This window comes from Cryptomeria japonica, chromosome 1 (assembly GCF_030272615.1).
Source record: "Cryptomeria japonica chromosome 1, Sugi_1.0, whole genome shotgun sequence".
NCBI lineage: Eukaryota > Viridiplantae > Streptophyta > Pinopsida > Cupressales > Cupressaceae > Cryptomeria > Cryptomeria japonica.
In genome coordinates this window covers 142,292,840-142,307,677 of record NC_081405.1, presented here as the reverse complement: position 1 = coordinate 142,307,677, position 14,838 = coordinate 142,292,840, and the positions used below count along the sequence as shown (strand labels likewise).

Here is a 14,838-nt window from a genome sequence, read left to right as displayed (position 1 = left end):
GGACATCCATGCACTCTAATATAAGTGAACTTGGGAAACTGAATGAACCAAGCACCGTACCTCTTTATGAATTCCTGGGCATCCTGAGATAATCTGTTGTGAATTCCACCTTGCAACGTCCTTGTGATGTTCATCGTGAAAGTATCATTAACCAACTTATAGTTGCTCCCTGGCGGATGATGCAAGTAGGCATAGGAATCACAAGCTCTGACCTTGCCGGGTCCTCTTCCAATCACTCCTCTGTGAGGTAGTCCTGCGTACTCAACACTCCTGATCAAGGCATAGATGACATATGAACTCATGTGGAAGGACTTAGTAGCCTTGAGTCTCCTCAACTGTACGTCTAAGCAATGGCTAATTATCCTAGCCCAATGTATCGTACCTTTCCCTTGAACAATCACCTGGATGAAGTAAAACATCCACTTCTCAAAATATAAGGCATGAGGGGCTCCTGTAACTCGGTTGAGCATGGTAATCAAATCTCTGTACTCCTCCTGGAAATCAATCCTGTGCGGTGTGTTCGGGACCTTGCTCAGACGGGGACGGCTCTTAAGTAGCCAGTTCTTATTGATAATGCTTAGACAAGCATCTGGATCATCTTCGTACATTGATCTGGCTCCTTCTATGCTCTTGTATATCATGTCCCTGTGCTCTGGAAGATGGAAAGCTTCACTTATAGCTTCCTCTGAAAGGTACGCCAAAGTGTTTCCCTCATTGGACACGATCGTCCTAGACTGTGGATCATAGTGACGAGCACACTCGATCATCAACTCGTGGCACTGAACAGCTGGAGGAAAGCCGGCCGCCTTAATGATGCCACTCTCGATTATTCTCCGGGCGACAGGTGATGGCTTGCCAATGTAAGGGACCTCTCGAAACTTCTTCGTGCTGAAGTTCCCCAAGTTGGTATCTCCAATGTTGTTCCACTTCGACACGATCTTGGTCTCCACTTCTTCGGTCTTCTGATCTTCTTTCATGAGAGCTGAGCGACTGGTGGATGCTCCCGCCTTCGGGGTCGCCATACCTACACAACATTTCATAATGAGAACTAGATTTTGCAATAAATAACATAGATTAGAGGATAAATTTTAGGAAACCTCATGATAAGTCTTTAGAGTTATCATTTCCTAAAAAATAAAGATTGAGCTAGGAATTCAAAATTCAAAAATTCAAAATATGACGATGAATAAATAAAACAATAAAATCAAATCGCCATACCTCAATAGAGAGCTAACTCTAGAATGCAAAAAGAACAAAATTCGCCTAGGCAAAATTGAGGTATAGATGGTCTTCAACGTGATCTCCTCAAGATAATAATTTCGCCACCTTTTGTGTCCTTGACGTGATCTTCAAATTCCCCTTTAACGTGATCTTCAAGCCTTGGCAAATTCGCTCAATATAGATTTGCACCACCTTGGAAGTTACTAGCGCCACCTTGGATTGATAGTTCGCACCACCTTTGATTAATAAACTCCAAATCGCACTTTCAAACACAATTTCGCACCTTCTTCCTCAAAATCGCATGTAAGATAGGTAAAATGATGATGTGAAAATGAAGATTTCACTCTCCCTTTATAGCGCTCACCTCTCCATTCACCCCCAAGGCCGACTTTTATAAAAAATATAGCAATTAAAACGATTTTTAATAAAATAACAAGGCCGACTCTCCAAACCAAGCGCTCTTTTTAATTTTTTAATTAATTTAATAATCAATTATTAAATGCCATCGTTTTTAATTAATAAACTTCGATTTTTTACAAGGCAAAAAAATAATTAATTAATACCAAGCGCAATATTTAAATGCCATTTTTAATTAAAATATCGATTTTGCTAGCATTTAAATAAATTCAAAAATGTTTATTTGAGCGCCAAAATATTTTGAAAATGAAGTATACGTACCTCATCGCCCTGGTCCCTTGGAGAGGGACAGGAGCGATCCATCATGTTGGTCTCGATTTTTGCATTTTTGACGTTCAACCTCTGCATTTCTACGTTCAAATCATCATTTTTGTCGGGTCCTTCGAGTTTGATTGAATTGCATGTGTGAAGGGATGCCCTTGGATGTAATATCGCCCTGGTCCCTTGGAGAGGGACAGGAGCGATCCTAATGTTTTCACTTGAAATTCTCCATTTTGACATCAACTTTTCCTTGTATGGTGAATAATAATTTTGCTTGTTCATTCCATGCTCGTCCCACTTGCTTTTCACAAGACATTTCGATGTTTAAAGAATCATCGCCCTTGTCCCTTGGAGATGGACAGGAGCGATCCTTGTCTTTCTCCATTTTAAGCTCAAATCGGTGATATTTAACGTCCATTTCCCTTTGCATCGCCTTCCAAATGATGTTTAAAACCATGTGTGACTTTATCTTAACGTGATCTTCAAAAGATATCATGTGTTTTGGCAAATATCGCCCTGGTCCCTTGGAGAGGGACAGGAGCGATCTCCATGTCCTAGCTCAAATTTGTAAACATTTGATCTTCGTTCTTCGTTCATTGTCTTCCAAAGGTCGTCTTTAACTTCACCAATCCTTGCATAGTCTTGATTTTGAAGGAGCATGAATGTTTTTGATGAAATCGCTTTGGTCCTTGTCCAAAGGACAGGAGCGATATAGACTCTATAGCTCATTTGACAACATTTCGACGTTCGAAACCTTTGTAAATCATCTTCAAATGACACCTTATACATTGTGTGATCCCGAAAGACCTTGACTTGGCATGAACGTGAAGGAAAATGAATGATTCCATATAAATCACCATGGTCCCTTGGAGAGGGACAGGAGCGATATAGCTTCTGTATTCAATTTGACGATCATTTTACGTTTGAAGTTTTTGTATATCTCCTTCAAAAGACGCCTTAAACCCTTTACAACCTTGTGAAGTCTTGACCTTACGTGATTTTTGCATGAATTAGCCAATATAACAAACATCGCTCTGGTCCCTTCCCAAGAGACAGGAGCGAACTTCAAGGTTTTGAGTTTGTTCTTGCGTTCTTCAGCTTGCCATTACCTTCAATGCGTGATATGACGTCCCTTGACCCTCCTTAATCGCTTAATGCTTGACAAACTTTCAAAATTTATGACTTTATGCAAATTTCGCTCTGGTCCCTTCCTGAGGGACAGGAGCGAACTGGGGATTTGAGTGCAAATTCCTTCAACGTGACGACCTTTGTAACTTCGTGCTTGATTGAAATGCCTTGAAACGCCTTTGCCACCTTGTTCCTCGTCTTGGAATGTCTTGAACTTGAATAAGAAGCAATATAACCATCATATCGCCCTGGTCCCTTGGAGAGGGACAGGAGCGATTCTAGCTCTGTAGGCCTCATTTCATTTCGCCATCTTCAAAACTTATATTCAACGGACTCGCAACGTTCCATTCCATTCATCCATGCCTTGGGATCCACTCAAAATGGGCAAGAAAATCATCTACAACAAAAATCGCTCTGGTCCCTTCCTGAGGGACAGGAGCGAACTTAAGCATTTAGGGCCCTTGTTGATGTTTCATGATCTTCAATTTATCTTCAATGAGTTCATTTCACCTTTGTCCTTGCCTTCAAATATAAACTTGACTTGATCTTCGCCTGAATCTCGCCTTATGAAGAATATCGCTCTGGTCCCTTGGAGCGGGACGGGAGCTACAATGTACTTCGCCCTGGTCCCTTCCTGAGGGACAGGAGCGATTTTGGCATTCTGGACCATTTTTCTTCATGTTTGCTCTTCAAGTTATATTCATTTGATAAAACATCTTCCCTTGGACCTCTTCAAATTGTCAAGTCGTTGAAATCTTGCAAGGACAAAGCAAAATTTGATTTGTAGCTTCGGTCCTTCATTGAGGGACAGGAGCGAACTTGACCCCTGGAGGCATTTCCGTGTTCATGAAAATCTTCAATTTATATTCAACGGAAAGATCACGCCTTCCTTGATCACTTCCAATTCGTAACTCATCTTGACCTTGCAGGAATAGTAAGATATTCGAAAACGAGCTCCGGTCCTTCACTGAGGGACAGGAGCGATTTTGCTCCTACAGGCCAAAATAACATGATTTTATACATTTTATCACTTCACAAGGCGAAAACAAATCATTCTCAATGTCCGGGATCAAAAATCAAAAAACTCAAAATTTGGTCAAAAATATTCAATTGGACAAAAATTCACACTTCATCATCAACACTTAGACAAATTTAAGCTCTGCATTCATCATTCCAATTGAAAATAGACCAATTTGGCGAAAACATTGCATTCAAAATTTGCATTCAACGAAAGGAAGCTCAAAAGCTCTCAAAACTGACTGGATTCTGGCTTGAAAAGACGTTAATTAAAACCCTAAGGGTTAACCCTAAATCCAGACAACTGACTGACTAACAAAACCCTAAAAGCGAAGCGAAAAGCGGGCGAAAAACGAGCAAAAAGAGGGGGTCCCCATTTGCAATGGGGCGATGTGTGAAATGGTCACAACAAAAACCCACTTTGGGATTTCTTTAGGACAAACTTTTTTAGTATTTATCTTGATTTTTATTGTTCATGGAGTAATCATTTTACAAGATTTCATCAAAAAATTCCCAAATGATCCTCTTCAGACATCCACTGCATAAGAGTTTTATTATGATTATATTTACATAAACACCACAACAAAATCTTCTTGGAAAAGAGTCATGGCAGCATATTCCAACTATTCCTAAATTATCCATTGGATGCAAATTAATGTCGCAACTTTCAAATGTGATTTTCCATTGGTTCTCATATTGGCACCAAACCTACTTTGATTCAAATTCCTCTCCCCTTTGTCTTTAAAAACAAGAAACTAAGTTATCTTGAGGGATTTTTTGTTAGAATGGAAACTTCTCTCTTGAGCTGCTCCATTTACTCCATTTTCTCTCCTTTCATTTATAACTAGGGATTTCCATCCTTTTAAGTCAAGCTTGATTCAGGGAGTTTATCTCTTGTGAAGACTTGCTTTTCATTTTAAAAAATATATTTATAAGGTTCCCCATGTTCCTCTCTCGACTCAAAGTACTATTTTGATTCCTTCTTACATTATTTCATCCTATTACATTTAACATAAAATCCTTTTTACAATTGGCACAATTATTTGGGTTATCCACCTCCTTTGATTCCATAAGCATTTAGCATCATTACACATTTTATTTGCTAACCGTAGTCACACTTATAAGTGCACACACCTTTTACCATTGACTGTCATAGAGCTGAAAGGCTAAAATTGGGAATTTCACCACCTTGGCAAGCTCGCATGCAGTCTTAACCATTTTTCTAGCTTACAAGATTTCCAACCCCAATTGAAATATCCATCTTAAAACCTGCTGATACAAATTTCCATTTCTCTCTTCTTTCTTTTTATTTTAATCATTATTTACAAAGAGATTAGCATAACAGTTCTATTCATCATATTTCTTAACTTGTAGCAATTTTAGTTCGTTCTTATCTACACACTCATTTTTTTTTATTTCTGTATGCAAGACACAGGCACAGTCATGTCAACATCACCATAAGTACGTTGGGGTTCAGTTATCAGAATCTGTCCCTCCTCTTCCTGACAAAAGCTTGAGCTCATCTAGATATCTTGTAGATTTTCTCCTTCAGTCTATTCATCCAAGTTCAATCTCTGATATCAATCTTGTCAAATTTCATTAAACCACCTTATTCAGTAACCTAAATCTAGTTCCTAAAGTTGTTTTCATTTTCCAATCAGTCCTATGTGAATTAGGAATCTAATTTAAATAAGACATCTTTCAGCATTCTAGAGAAAGGAGCAAATAGCTTACATTTAGTTGGTAAAAGAATTCATTTGTGCTCACCTAGTTTGAAATAAGCTAAAGTAGGCTCTTTCAAATTAAAATGCTACTGGAAATCTAAGATAGAAATTAAAAGAATTCACCCTAACAATTCAAGTAGGTTATATATTTCCTAAACAGAAGTAGTGTCCTCCTTTACATCTTATCAAGCTACAACAAATTGTTTTCTGCATCCTTTTCTTTCCAAAAAATTAATGCAAGTTTTCTTGGCTAGTTTTCCTAATATGTTGCACTTGATGAAATTACGGAGCAGAAATGATAATAGAATATAAGAGGGTAGTATTGTTTGAGGCTTTATGGGAAAAAACCTCCAATTTAACCACAGTTTCTGAAATATATACACTAAACCATGCAAGGAATCATCAGTATAGGGATAAACGTACTATTGCCTGCAACCACCAACTTAGTCAATGTGGGGCCTCAACACAAGAGATTCTAAGTCTATCTACGATGATGTTTCAAGGTGCACTGGCCTCAAGAGAAGCACCTTGAAAGGCCAAAAATTCAGACACGGCAAAGGCATTGATTTCAGCACTCCTTCAACATTTTTCAACCCAGGCTGGAGTCCATTTTGACACCAGTTCAATGTAACTGTCACAACAAAAGCTTAGAGTCAATGGCAAGAAATTATTGTAATCACTTTAGGGATTGCTAGAAGATAAGCCGTTTATCTTCCCCTCACGTCTATTGAACTCCATTTCTGCACGTATCTGCTTTCTTGAAAGATGATTGTAATACTTTTCCACGTCTTCTTATAGATTTATAATTTTATCATGTAAAAGCAACTTAGACCAATGCCTTTCTGATTTCAGTTGCTTATGCCAATACTGTTCTCTCTATATATATATGTTTATAAGTTATCCTCTTGCACTTGCAGTTGTTTATTGATAACAGCATAGTTCTCTATTTCTGCTGTAAAACACCAACTTTTGCAATTTTTTTGTATTGTCCCCTAGACTAGCTTGGAAACCCAATCGAGATTATTTTGAACACAAAAAAGTTTCTAGGTTATCCTTTATACTCTTGAAAGTATAAGCAATAATAGAAATCTGAAAAATAAGAAAATATTGTTTGGAGTTGGACTTTCAAGTTTCTATCCTTGCAAGTTGCCGGCATAGACAAATAGATGCTTAGAAAAAGAAGTAATTTTCAAAATGCCTGGAATACTTACGCATACAGAAAAACATTTAAAATGAAAAGGTAGCATTGTGTTGATGATGCAGTACGGTTCACCTCATCCATGACTCCATCAAATCTGAGTCCATCAATATCCAGAAAGTATAAGGGCATGAAAAGCAATCCAAGCAGAACTGGAGATAGAAATACTCCCATTAAGAAGTGAAGGATGGGCAACTGCATCCACAATGAATCCAAACATCAATCTTACGAACCTTACACAATTCACGGAATATTTATAAACTGTGATAAGAAAAAAATGAATGAGTATCAAAGAAAATAAAACTTCTCACATAGGGTAGAACATTTTGTGAAGATTCGATAAGTATTTAAATGTGCAATAACACCCGTTCCACTCTCTACTACTTTCTAAGAATATCCAACATAGAGATCTAGGCAGACCCTGATGTATATCTCTAAGAACTTGATTATGCAATATAGGATGATATTTCATTGGGTTTACCAAATATAATAAATGAAGTACCAGAGGAATACTTCTCTAAAAAATAATAACGAAGGAAACTTCTCAAATAAGATAGATAACTTTGTGAGAATCTAGTAAGGGTTTGATACTGCAGCAACAACTGTTTGTGATGTATTACTTCAAAGAACACAAAGAATAGACCAAACCCAACTTTGAGACTAACAAATTTTAATGAATTTTTCTACGAGATTCATTGACCAATAAATGATATTTACATTGAGTTTCCATGAATAACAAATGATGATTTAATCAAGGAGCAGCGCTCAGGAAGTAATGATGAAGGAAACAGAACTCTCCAAATAAAGATGGAATACTGTGAGAGAGTTCAATAAGAATTTGATTAATCAATTTCAGCAGTGTGTTATTTGCTTCTACTTTCTAAGAATACCAATCAGTTGTGGTGTAATGGTAATGAGATGCTTTTGAAAATGAGCAACCGAGGTTCAAAATCTCACTAAATGGTAAAAAGGCATCCCTCTCAATGGACTACTAATGAGGCATTATGTTAATACGGTTAATAATATTATTGATACGTTGAAATTAAACTTTCATCCTTGGAAAGGTGACATGCCTGATGTAGGGAATAAAATCATGGGCGCGATGAAATTTAATGCCCATCCTCAGAAGGGTACCATGTCTGAGCTAGGCCTCGGTGATGTCCCGAGTCACTTAAAAAAAGAATATGCAAAATAGAAAGCCAGACGTAATTTTGACATATACAGATCGCCAATTATTTCTATAAGAACTTTATCATGTAATTTGGGATAATATTTACTTTGGGTTTTCCAAGTATAATGAATGTTGCTTCAGTTCCGTTTCAATGGAATGAATAAGAAACAATCACAGAGGTTGTCAGGGCAATGTTAATGCAGTTCAGGGGTTGTGGTATGATAGCAATGGAGGCCATTCTTAAGAGTGTCACCAATGTTAAAATTACCCAATCGCTCTAAGTGTCCCAATCTTTATCGTTGCATTTTTACAAATTCATCAAAAGCCCAAGAAGTTCAATAATGAATGATTTATAAGGCACAATACAAAGCTGAAGATATTGCCAAGTGTGGTAGCAGGCTAAGTGCACCTAATTTGGTAGCAAACTCCATGATTAAGGCACAATACTCCTTGAAGGAGTTGTAGTGTGGTAGCAAGCTCAGTGAACTAATTTGTGCAGAGCAGTAATGGGATGGATGGCCTCTAGGGAAATACATGTACATGATCTTATGAGCATTAGTTAAAAGCAATGAGTGTCAAATGACGTGTTGAGCTGCGATTAATTCCCATAATCCACTAGGCGTGAAAGATGTGTATTAACATGCAGCTAATCTCCGAAAATGATATTACATAATGATGAATAACTACTCATGAAAGATAGGTTATGAAGATTGACTCAATATGACAAACAACCAACTCCCACATAACGATGCATAACTAGTCATGAAAATTATGTGGTAAAGATTGGCTCCACATGAAAGCAAAGCTAATTCCTGAAAAGGGATATTAATATGCTCAGAAAAAATGGGTCATGAAAATTGAGTTAACGTTAACATGAAAATTAGATCGGTGATGCATAACTACTCATGAAAGGTGGATCATGAAGATCGACCCGACATTAACACAGCCAATTCCAGAAAATAAAAAGGTATCAGAAAATGTTGCACTGCGTTGACACCAAATGCATTTAAAAAGTTCAGGGATCAAATTAAAGTTGAAAAAGCCGGCAGAGGGTAAAAGTAAACTAATATAACAACCATCATTCAATTCCTGTTGGTGTGATTGGAGCTGGATTCAATCCCCAGCTGATCTTGATGAGACGTATCACCCTATCGTGGCCTCAAAGCCCAAATGGAAAAAAAACGGTACAGTTCTACAAAAACAAAAAAAAATTAAACCATTATCTCAATTACCTTCAGGCAGGCGACATACAAGTCCTGGACCAAAGATACGAAGCTCTTGTTCTGTCTTATTACTAGCTCTTCCATGCCTTTTCTGCCCTTGAGCCTTCCACCTGATAATTTTGTACTCACTCCTTCAAACGTTGCAGCTCCTACACCTCCTGCACCACCATTATTGCTCTTAATGTTGGCAGTTATATGATTAACTAAACTCACTGTGTGCTTGAGCCTCCTCCATCTACTCCTTGCACTTGGCTGTTTGGATCTGCTCTCTTCAGACCCAAATGACCCATCATCAAGATCTACTTCATTTTGTTCAAATCCCTTGAACTTTGTCGAATCGAAGCTATTAAAATCCTCGTTTTCTGATTTGAGCTTATTTGTTGTGATTCTTCTTATTCTGTATGTTTCAGGCATGGAACCCATTCATAAAAAATGAATCAATACAATTGACTCAAAATCTATACAGTTGAATCCTGATAAAACGCAACATAACCATTCTCTGGTTTTGCTTAATTTTTTATCTTCATCTTCGTCATCTTTATGATAGTGGAGCTCCCACCCCCAATGTAAAACGAATGCCGTGCTTTCTGCTCTCACCTTTAGTTTGTTTTCCTGCATTGTTTTTTTATGAACAATGGCTTTGGGATCTCCTATTTTTAATTGGAGCACATGCTTGGCCACGAAACCAAGTTAATGGAGCGCTAAAAACAGATTCAGGTGAGATATACTGCCAACCTTCTCGATACTTGGACTCCTTCCCAGTACCGATATAAGATGAATTATTAGCACAGTAACTATCATCTTTCTTCGTGAAATGTTGATATTATATTCAAATAAATTAGAAAATTCAATAAATGGAAGAAAAAATAACGATTATATATTTTAGTTTGGTCAAAGATTACAGTCCTATTTGAAAAAGGAAATAATAATATTTTTGTTAAAGGTTGGTGAAAAGCAAAAGATTCATAAATATTGGTCAAGCATGGAAACTATCGATACATCATTGCTTATAAAATGCATTTGAATGTTTAATTTTTTTTATAGATGTGTAATATGTATAAAATTCAAATACTAAATATGTATATATACATTATTGAATTCTGTAAGATATCATATTAAATAATCAGTTATAAGAACATGGTATTGTATTAATAATAATATTTACATAGTTAATGGATACGTTTGAAATAAATAAAAAATCATTGTAAATATAGATATCACAACATTGTTATAGTATCGTCACGTTGATTTATTACAAGCAAATTAAACATGTATTAGGTGCTTTCTTTAAGGATCATCTTATAAACAAAGACCATAACCAATTCTCTTCATTTTTAATTGTTGATATAATTTGTATTTTGTCATAAAGAATAGCATTCAAAGGATAATGATGGTGATATTTTTAATGTTTTGAGATAGCTAACTCTAAAGAATAGTGAATTACAAACCAACTCTCTCTAAATCACCAATGTCTATTGTGGCCCTTTCCAAAATTAGCACTATTGAATTTTGTAGGGTTAAAACTCATGTTATCTTGACATAGAATTGTGTATGATTGTCACTTGTAATGAAAAAATAGAGATAAACCTTGGGTTTTTAATTTCTCATGGCATACTCACATAATTATCAAATTTCATGACCATATACAAAGGCAACTGTCACTATCTAGTACCTTAGTGATAAACTATATTCTTTACAATACCAAGTGCTCCATTACTAAGTTAGCATTCATCCACAAATTCCACACCAACATTATTCATTGGCCAACACACAATAGAACCAGTATGTCCAAATAATCATCATCAACATCATTTGATTTTGTAGAATGGCTATATTTAGGCACACTACATGCAACTAGCTCATTTAGTTAATTTATCATTATCTTATTAGAGAGCATGAATATCTTATTTGTGGGATATAAATGTATAGGTGCATCAAAATAATGTATACTCCTCAACACTCATTATGATGTTTGTTTAACATGTGAAGATGCCAATCCTCGTATGTTATAGTTGCATTATTAATGTTTGTTAACATATAGATCTAAACTTGACTTATTTTGGATCATGCCCTTGTTGACAAAAAACTATGTCTAAGGTCACAACTATATATACCACAACATTGCACTAGAAGTGTTATATACAAACACAAAATATATATATTTTTAAATTATATAATTCTAAAATGGCATACGCCAATAAATCATTCTTAAGTATATAGAAATGCATTGGAGATACCTACATATAATGATATGTCCAATATGGGAGGTATATAATATGAAATTTCAAAGTTGTGTCTCACTTTAGACCTATGTCACCCCGAGTTTCCAAGACAGGGGGACGGGGAAACAAGTTTCTGGGACGGATTTTTTTCCTAGAGTAGGGGATAGCAAGGGACTGTAGTGGGGACTTGACTATATAAAAAATAGGGAAAATTTAAAATATATAGGGAAAGTTTAACTATTTGTATAAAAACATGGATAAAGCATGCTTATATACATTATTAAACCTTAACATAACGTTTGTGTTAAATAATTTAAATTGAGAGTTTGCATGAGAGTGGAAGTCAAACAAATAATCAAAATTCAATCATTAATTTTATGGGACAGCCAAAGTACAGGTTTTTGAAAGTTTCTGAGTTTTTGAGACATCCCCGTTTTCGAGATGAGTCAAATTATGTTGAAAATGCATCCCTGAGTAACACTGCTTTAGACCAACTTATCACCACAACTAAATTTAAGAATTTACAACTGAAAGTCAATTTTGGTAAAAAAAAAAAAAAAAAAGTGTTCTAATTGGATTCATTCTAGATAAATTAGATTTGGGCAATGCCTTTTCTAACCGGTAGTGTCTGCCCTACCCCCTCCCCCTCACACATATATTTTACTATTCTCACAATTCGTACTCAAGTACATAATTTATTTTATATAATGTACCCTTTTGTAGTTAAAAATATAATTATTAAATGGTGTTTATATTTTCTTTTTAAGTAAAAGTAAACCATGACATCAAAATAGAAAGTTGATTGTCTTCTCAAGAAATAAAATAAAATTTATTAAAACATAACACAAATTAGAAGAGATAATTAATGTTACAATAATGTACTCATTTTCTATCTCAAATAAATAATTACAACAAAAAAATGGAGAGCCCTTGAAAATTTATGTTTTTAATACAAGAGACTTTCAAGGTTAATTTTTAAATTTTTTTTATCAAAAGAAAAAAATCAATCCATGTAGTAAATTTTCAAGTTATGAGTATGAAAAAAAAAATTATTTAAAAAAAAATTGAAACCCCTTTTATCTTATTTTTCAACGACTAAATTATAATGAATTTTATAAACAATTATGTAATGCCCGCCAAAATACCCTAGAGAAATAATCTAAAATCTACTAACAAATGGAAATAATTTTTTTTTAAACATCCAACACTTGATGCATACTACAATACTACATTAACTAATCGCATGAACACATAAAACCACATGTATAAAGACATAAATCTATATTACTCAAGCGGATTAATTCTTCCTAAATATTAACATATCTCCAAATATATTCTTGCAAACACACCCATTCCCTAGGGTATCTTAATGTCACTACATGGCATCATTCCAACTTAACACTTATCTATCTAGATGATCATATTTTTTTATCCTCTAACCATTAATTTTCCATGCATCTAGAACAACCTTAACACATATGCATAATTCGCTCTAATGATATTCTTTAATAAAAGCATAATAGAATTCATTTAACCATTTAATCAACAAATCTCTTAATTATTCAAATAAGAATCAATGCAACTATTCTATTATTTACATCATTTACTCTAAAGCGTGTCAAAATACAAATCCATCTCATAAATACAAATGTAACTCAAATACATATAACTATTCCATTTCATTTTCACATAGATCTCATAAACTCCTATTACATAATGAACATCTAATACATCAAGGAACTCTTCTCCTAAATCACTACATTATGCCTCATTACATTTTCATGTATAATCACATATAGATGACTAGTACCAAGATACATATTCACTTTTACAATTACAAATCATCATCATGCAATATCTTATTTCCATGAACATAGAAACCAACTCCAAAGATGATCACATGAAGAATCCAAGAATCCAAGAATCCACGCACGCTAGCATCCAAGAAGAAGAGTATCCCAATGGAAGAAGGCATTAAACCACCCAACCATTTGGAACCAAATAGGAACCACCCCCCATGCTAGGAGACGACAAAGGTTTCAACCCACACTCAAGATCTAAGCTGACACCTATCAACCAAAGGATACACCAAAGAACAACACATGGCTAAATCAATGCAATCAACCTCCAAAGGTAAAATCAACAAAGCAAGGCATATGGACAATGGACACATGTGGGGTAGAGTGTCATCACATGCTACCCTCATGTGGCATCTATCTCCACCTTGGAGTCACTCAAGGGAGATCGGGTATACTGCTCCAACGGTCTTCCCAATCTAGAATCCCAAAACCACCTCCCTGGGTCAGTCCAATTGGGGCATACAACATCATATTATTTATCTTTATTAGGTGTATTCCTAAATACTCAGCCCACTAATCAAGTATTATTATGTTATCACTTGCAATTAAACCATAAACTCTTCATGTGATTCCATAGGTTTAGGCCTCCTTCCTAGAGATCTAGTGAGGCATAACTCATTCCACTAGAGTCATACAATCAATCCCTCAACAACGAAGCATTCTCCTTCCCGTCGGAGCAACATATCTCATATGGATCACCTCAACGGTAAGGCATGAATCCTCTTACCAGAGCACTATAAACACCATGAAGGATAACATCAAATTAAACTCAAATAATGTCAATATAGATAGCACAAGCCTCTGGAAAGATCCCAAAATTAGCCCATAAGAACCCAGATGACGAAATCTTCAAAAACTGCAAGTTACTTAGACTGGCGCATATGATCACTGAAGTGGCACATATGACATATTTGATAGCGCATATGACATGTTCTATGGCACATATGACCAATCTTTTGGCGCATATGAAACAGTAAGCAAAAATGACATAAAATAGAGATACAGTTTGATGAAAATGCCCATTTTGGACCCCGGGCTCACAAATTGGTTAATTTTTATTCCCAGAACATACAAGAAGGTAGAAAGACACATACATAGAATTATAAATCAAAAACATAACCTCCTATGAGGTTTAAGCAAAGTTACAAGAACAATCAAACACAAAATACATAGGAAAGCGCTCAACTTTCACAATATCAAAGAGAGACAAAATGTAGATAGAAAGTTGAAACAAACAAAATACCAAAGACAAAATAATGAATTTCCAAGCCTCTAAGGTGAATTAAAATCAATGCAAGGCAAGATTATTTGAAAATAACATTCATAGGTGACCAAAGGTAACACCCGATAGCTCCCAAAATCTCAAATACAAATAAACTCATTCTGAGAGCCTAAGA

At 35.5% G+C, this 14,838-nt stretch overlaps 1 protein-coding gene across 2 annotated transcripts in view; it reads right to left on the bottom strand.

The window, feature by feature from the left end:
- LOC131027577 (uncharacterized) overlaps window positions 1-10,108 on the bottom strand; it is a 193,138-nt gene extending 183,030 nt beyond the window's left edge. The window contains exons 1-2 of one of the 2 annotated variants that reach the window (XM_057957663.2): window positions 9,370-10,108; window positions 6,980-7,161 (exon numbers count right to left, since the gene is read on the bottom strand). In XM_057957663.2, coding sequence (XP_057813646.2) covers window positions 6,980-7,161; window positions 9,370-9,783 — 596 coding nt within the window. In that variant the 5' untranslated portion in view covers window positions 9,784-10,108. The remainder of the gene's footprint in view (window positions 1-6,979; window positions 7,162-9,369) is intronic. The other variant, XM_057957662.2, reaches the window with a different exon arrangement.
- Window positions 10,109-14,838: the final 4,730 nt, after the last annotated feature.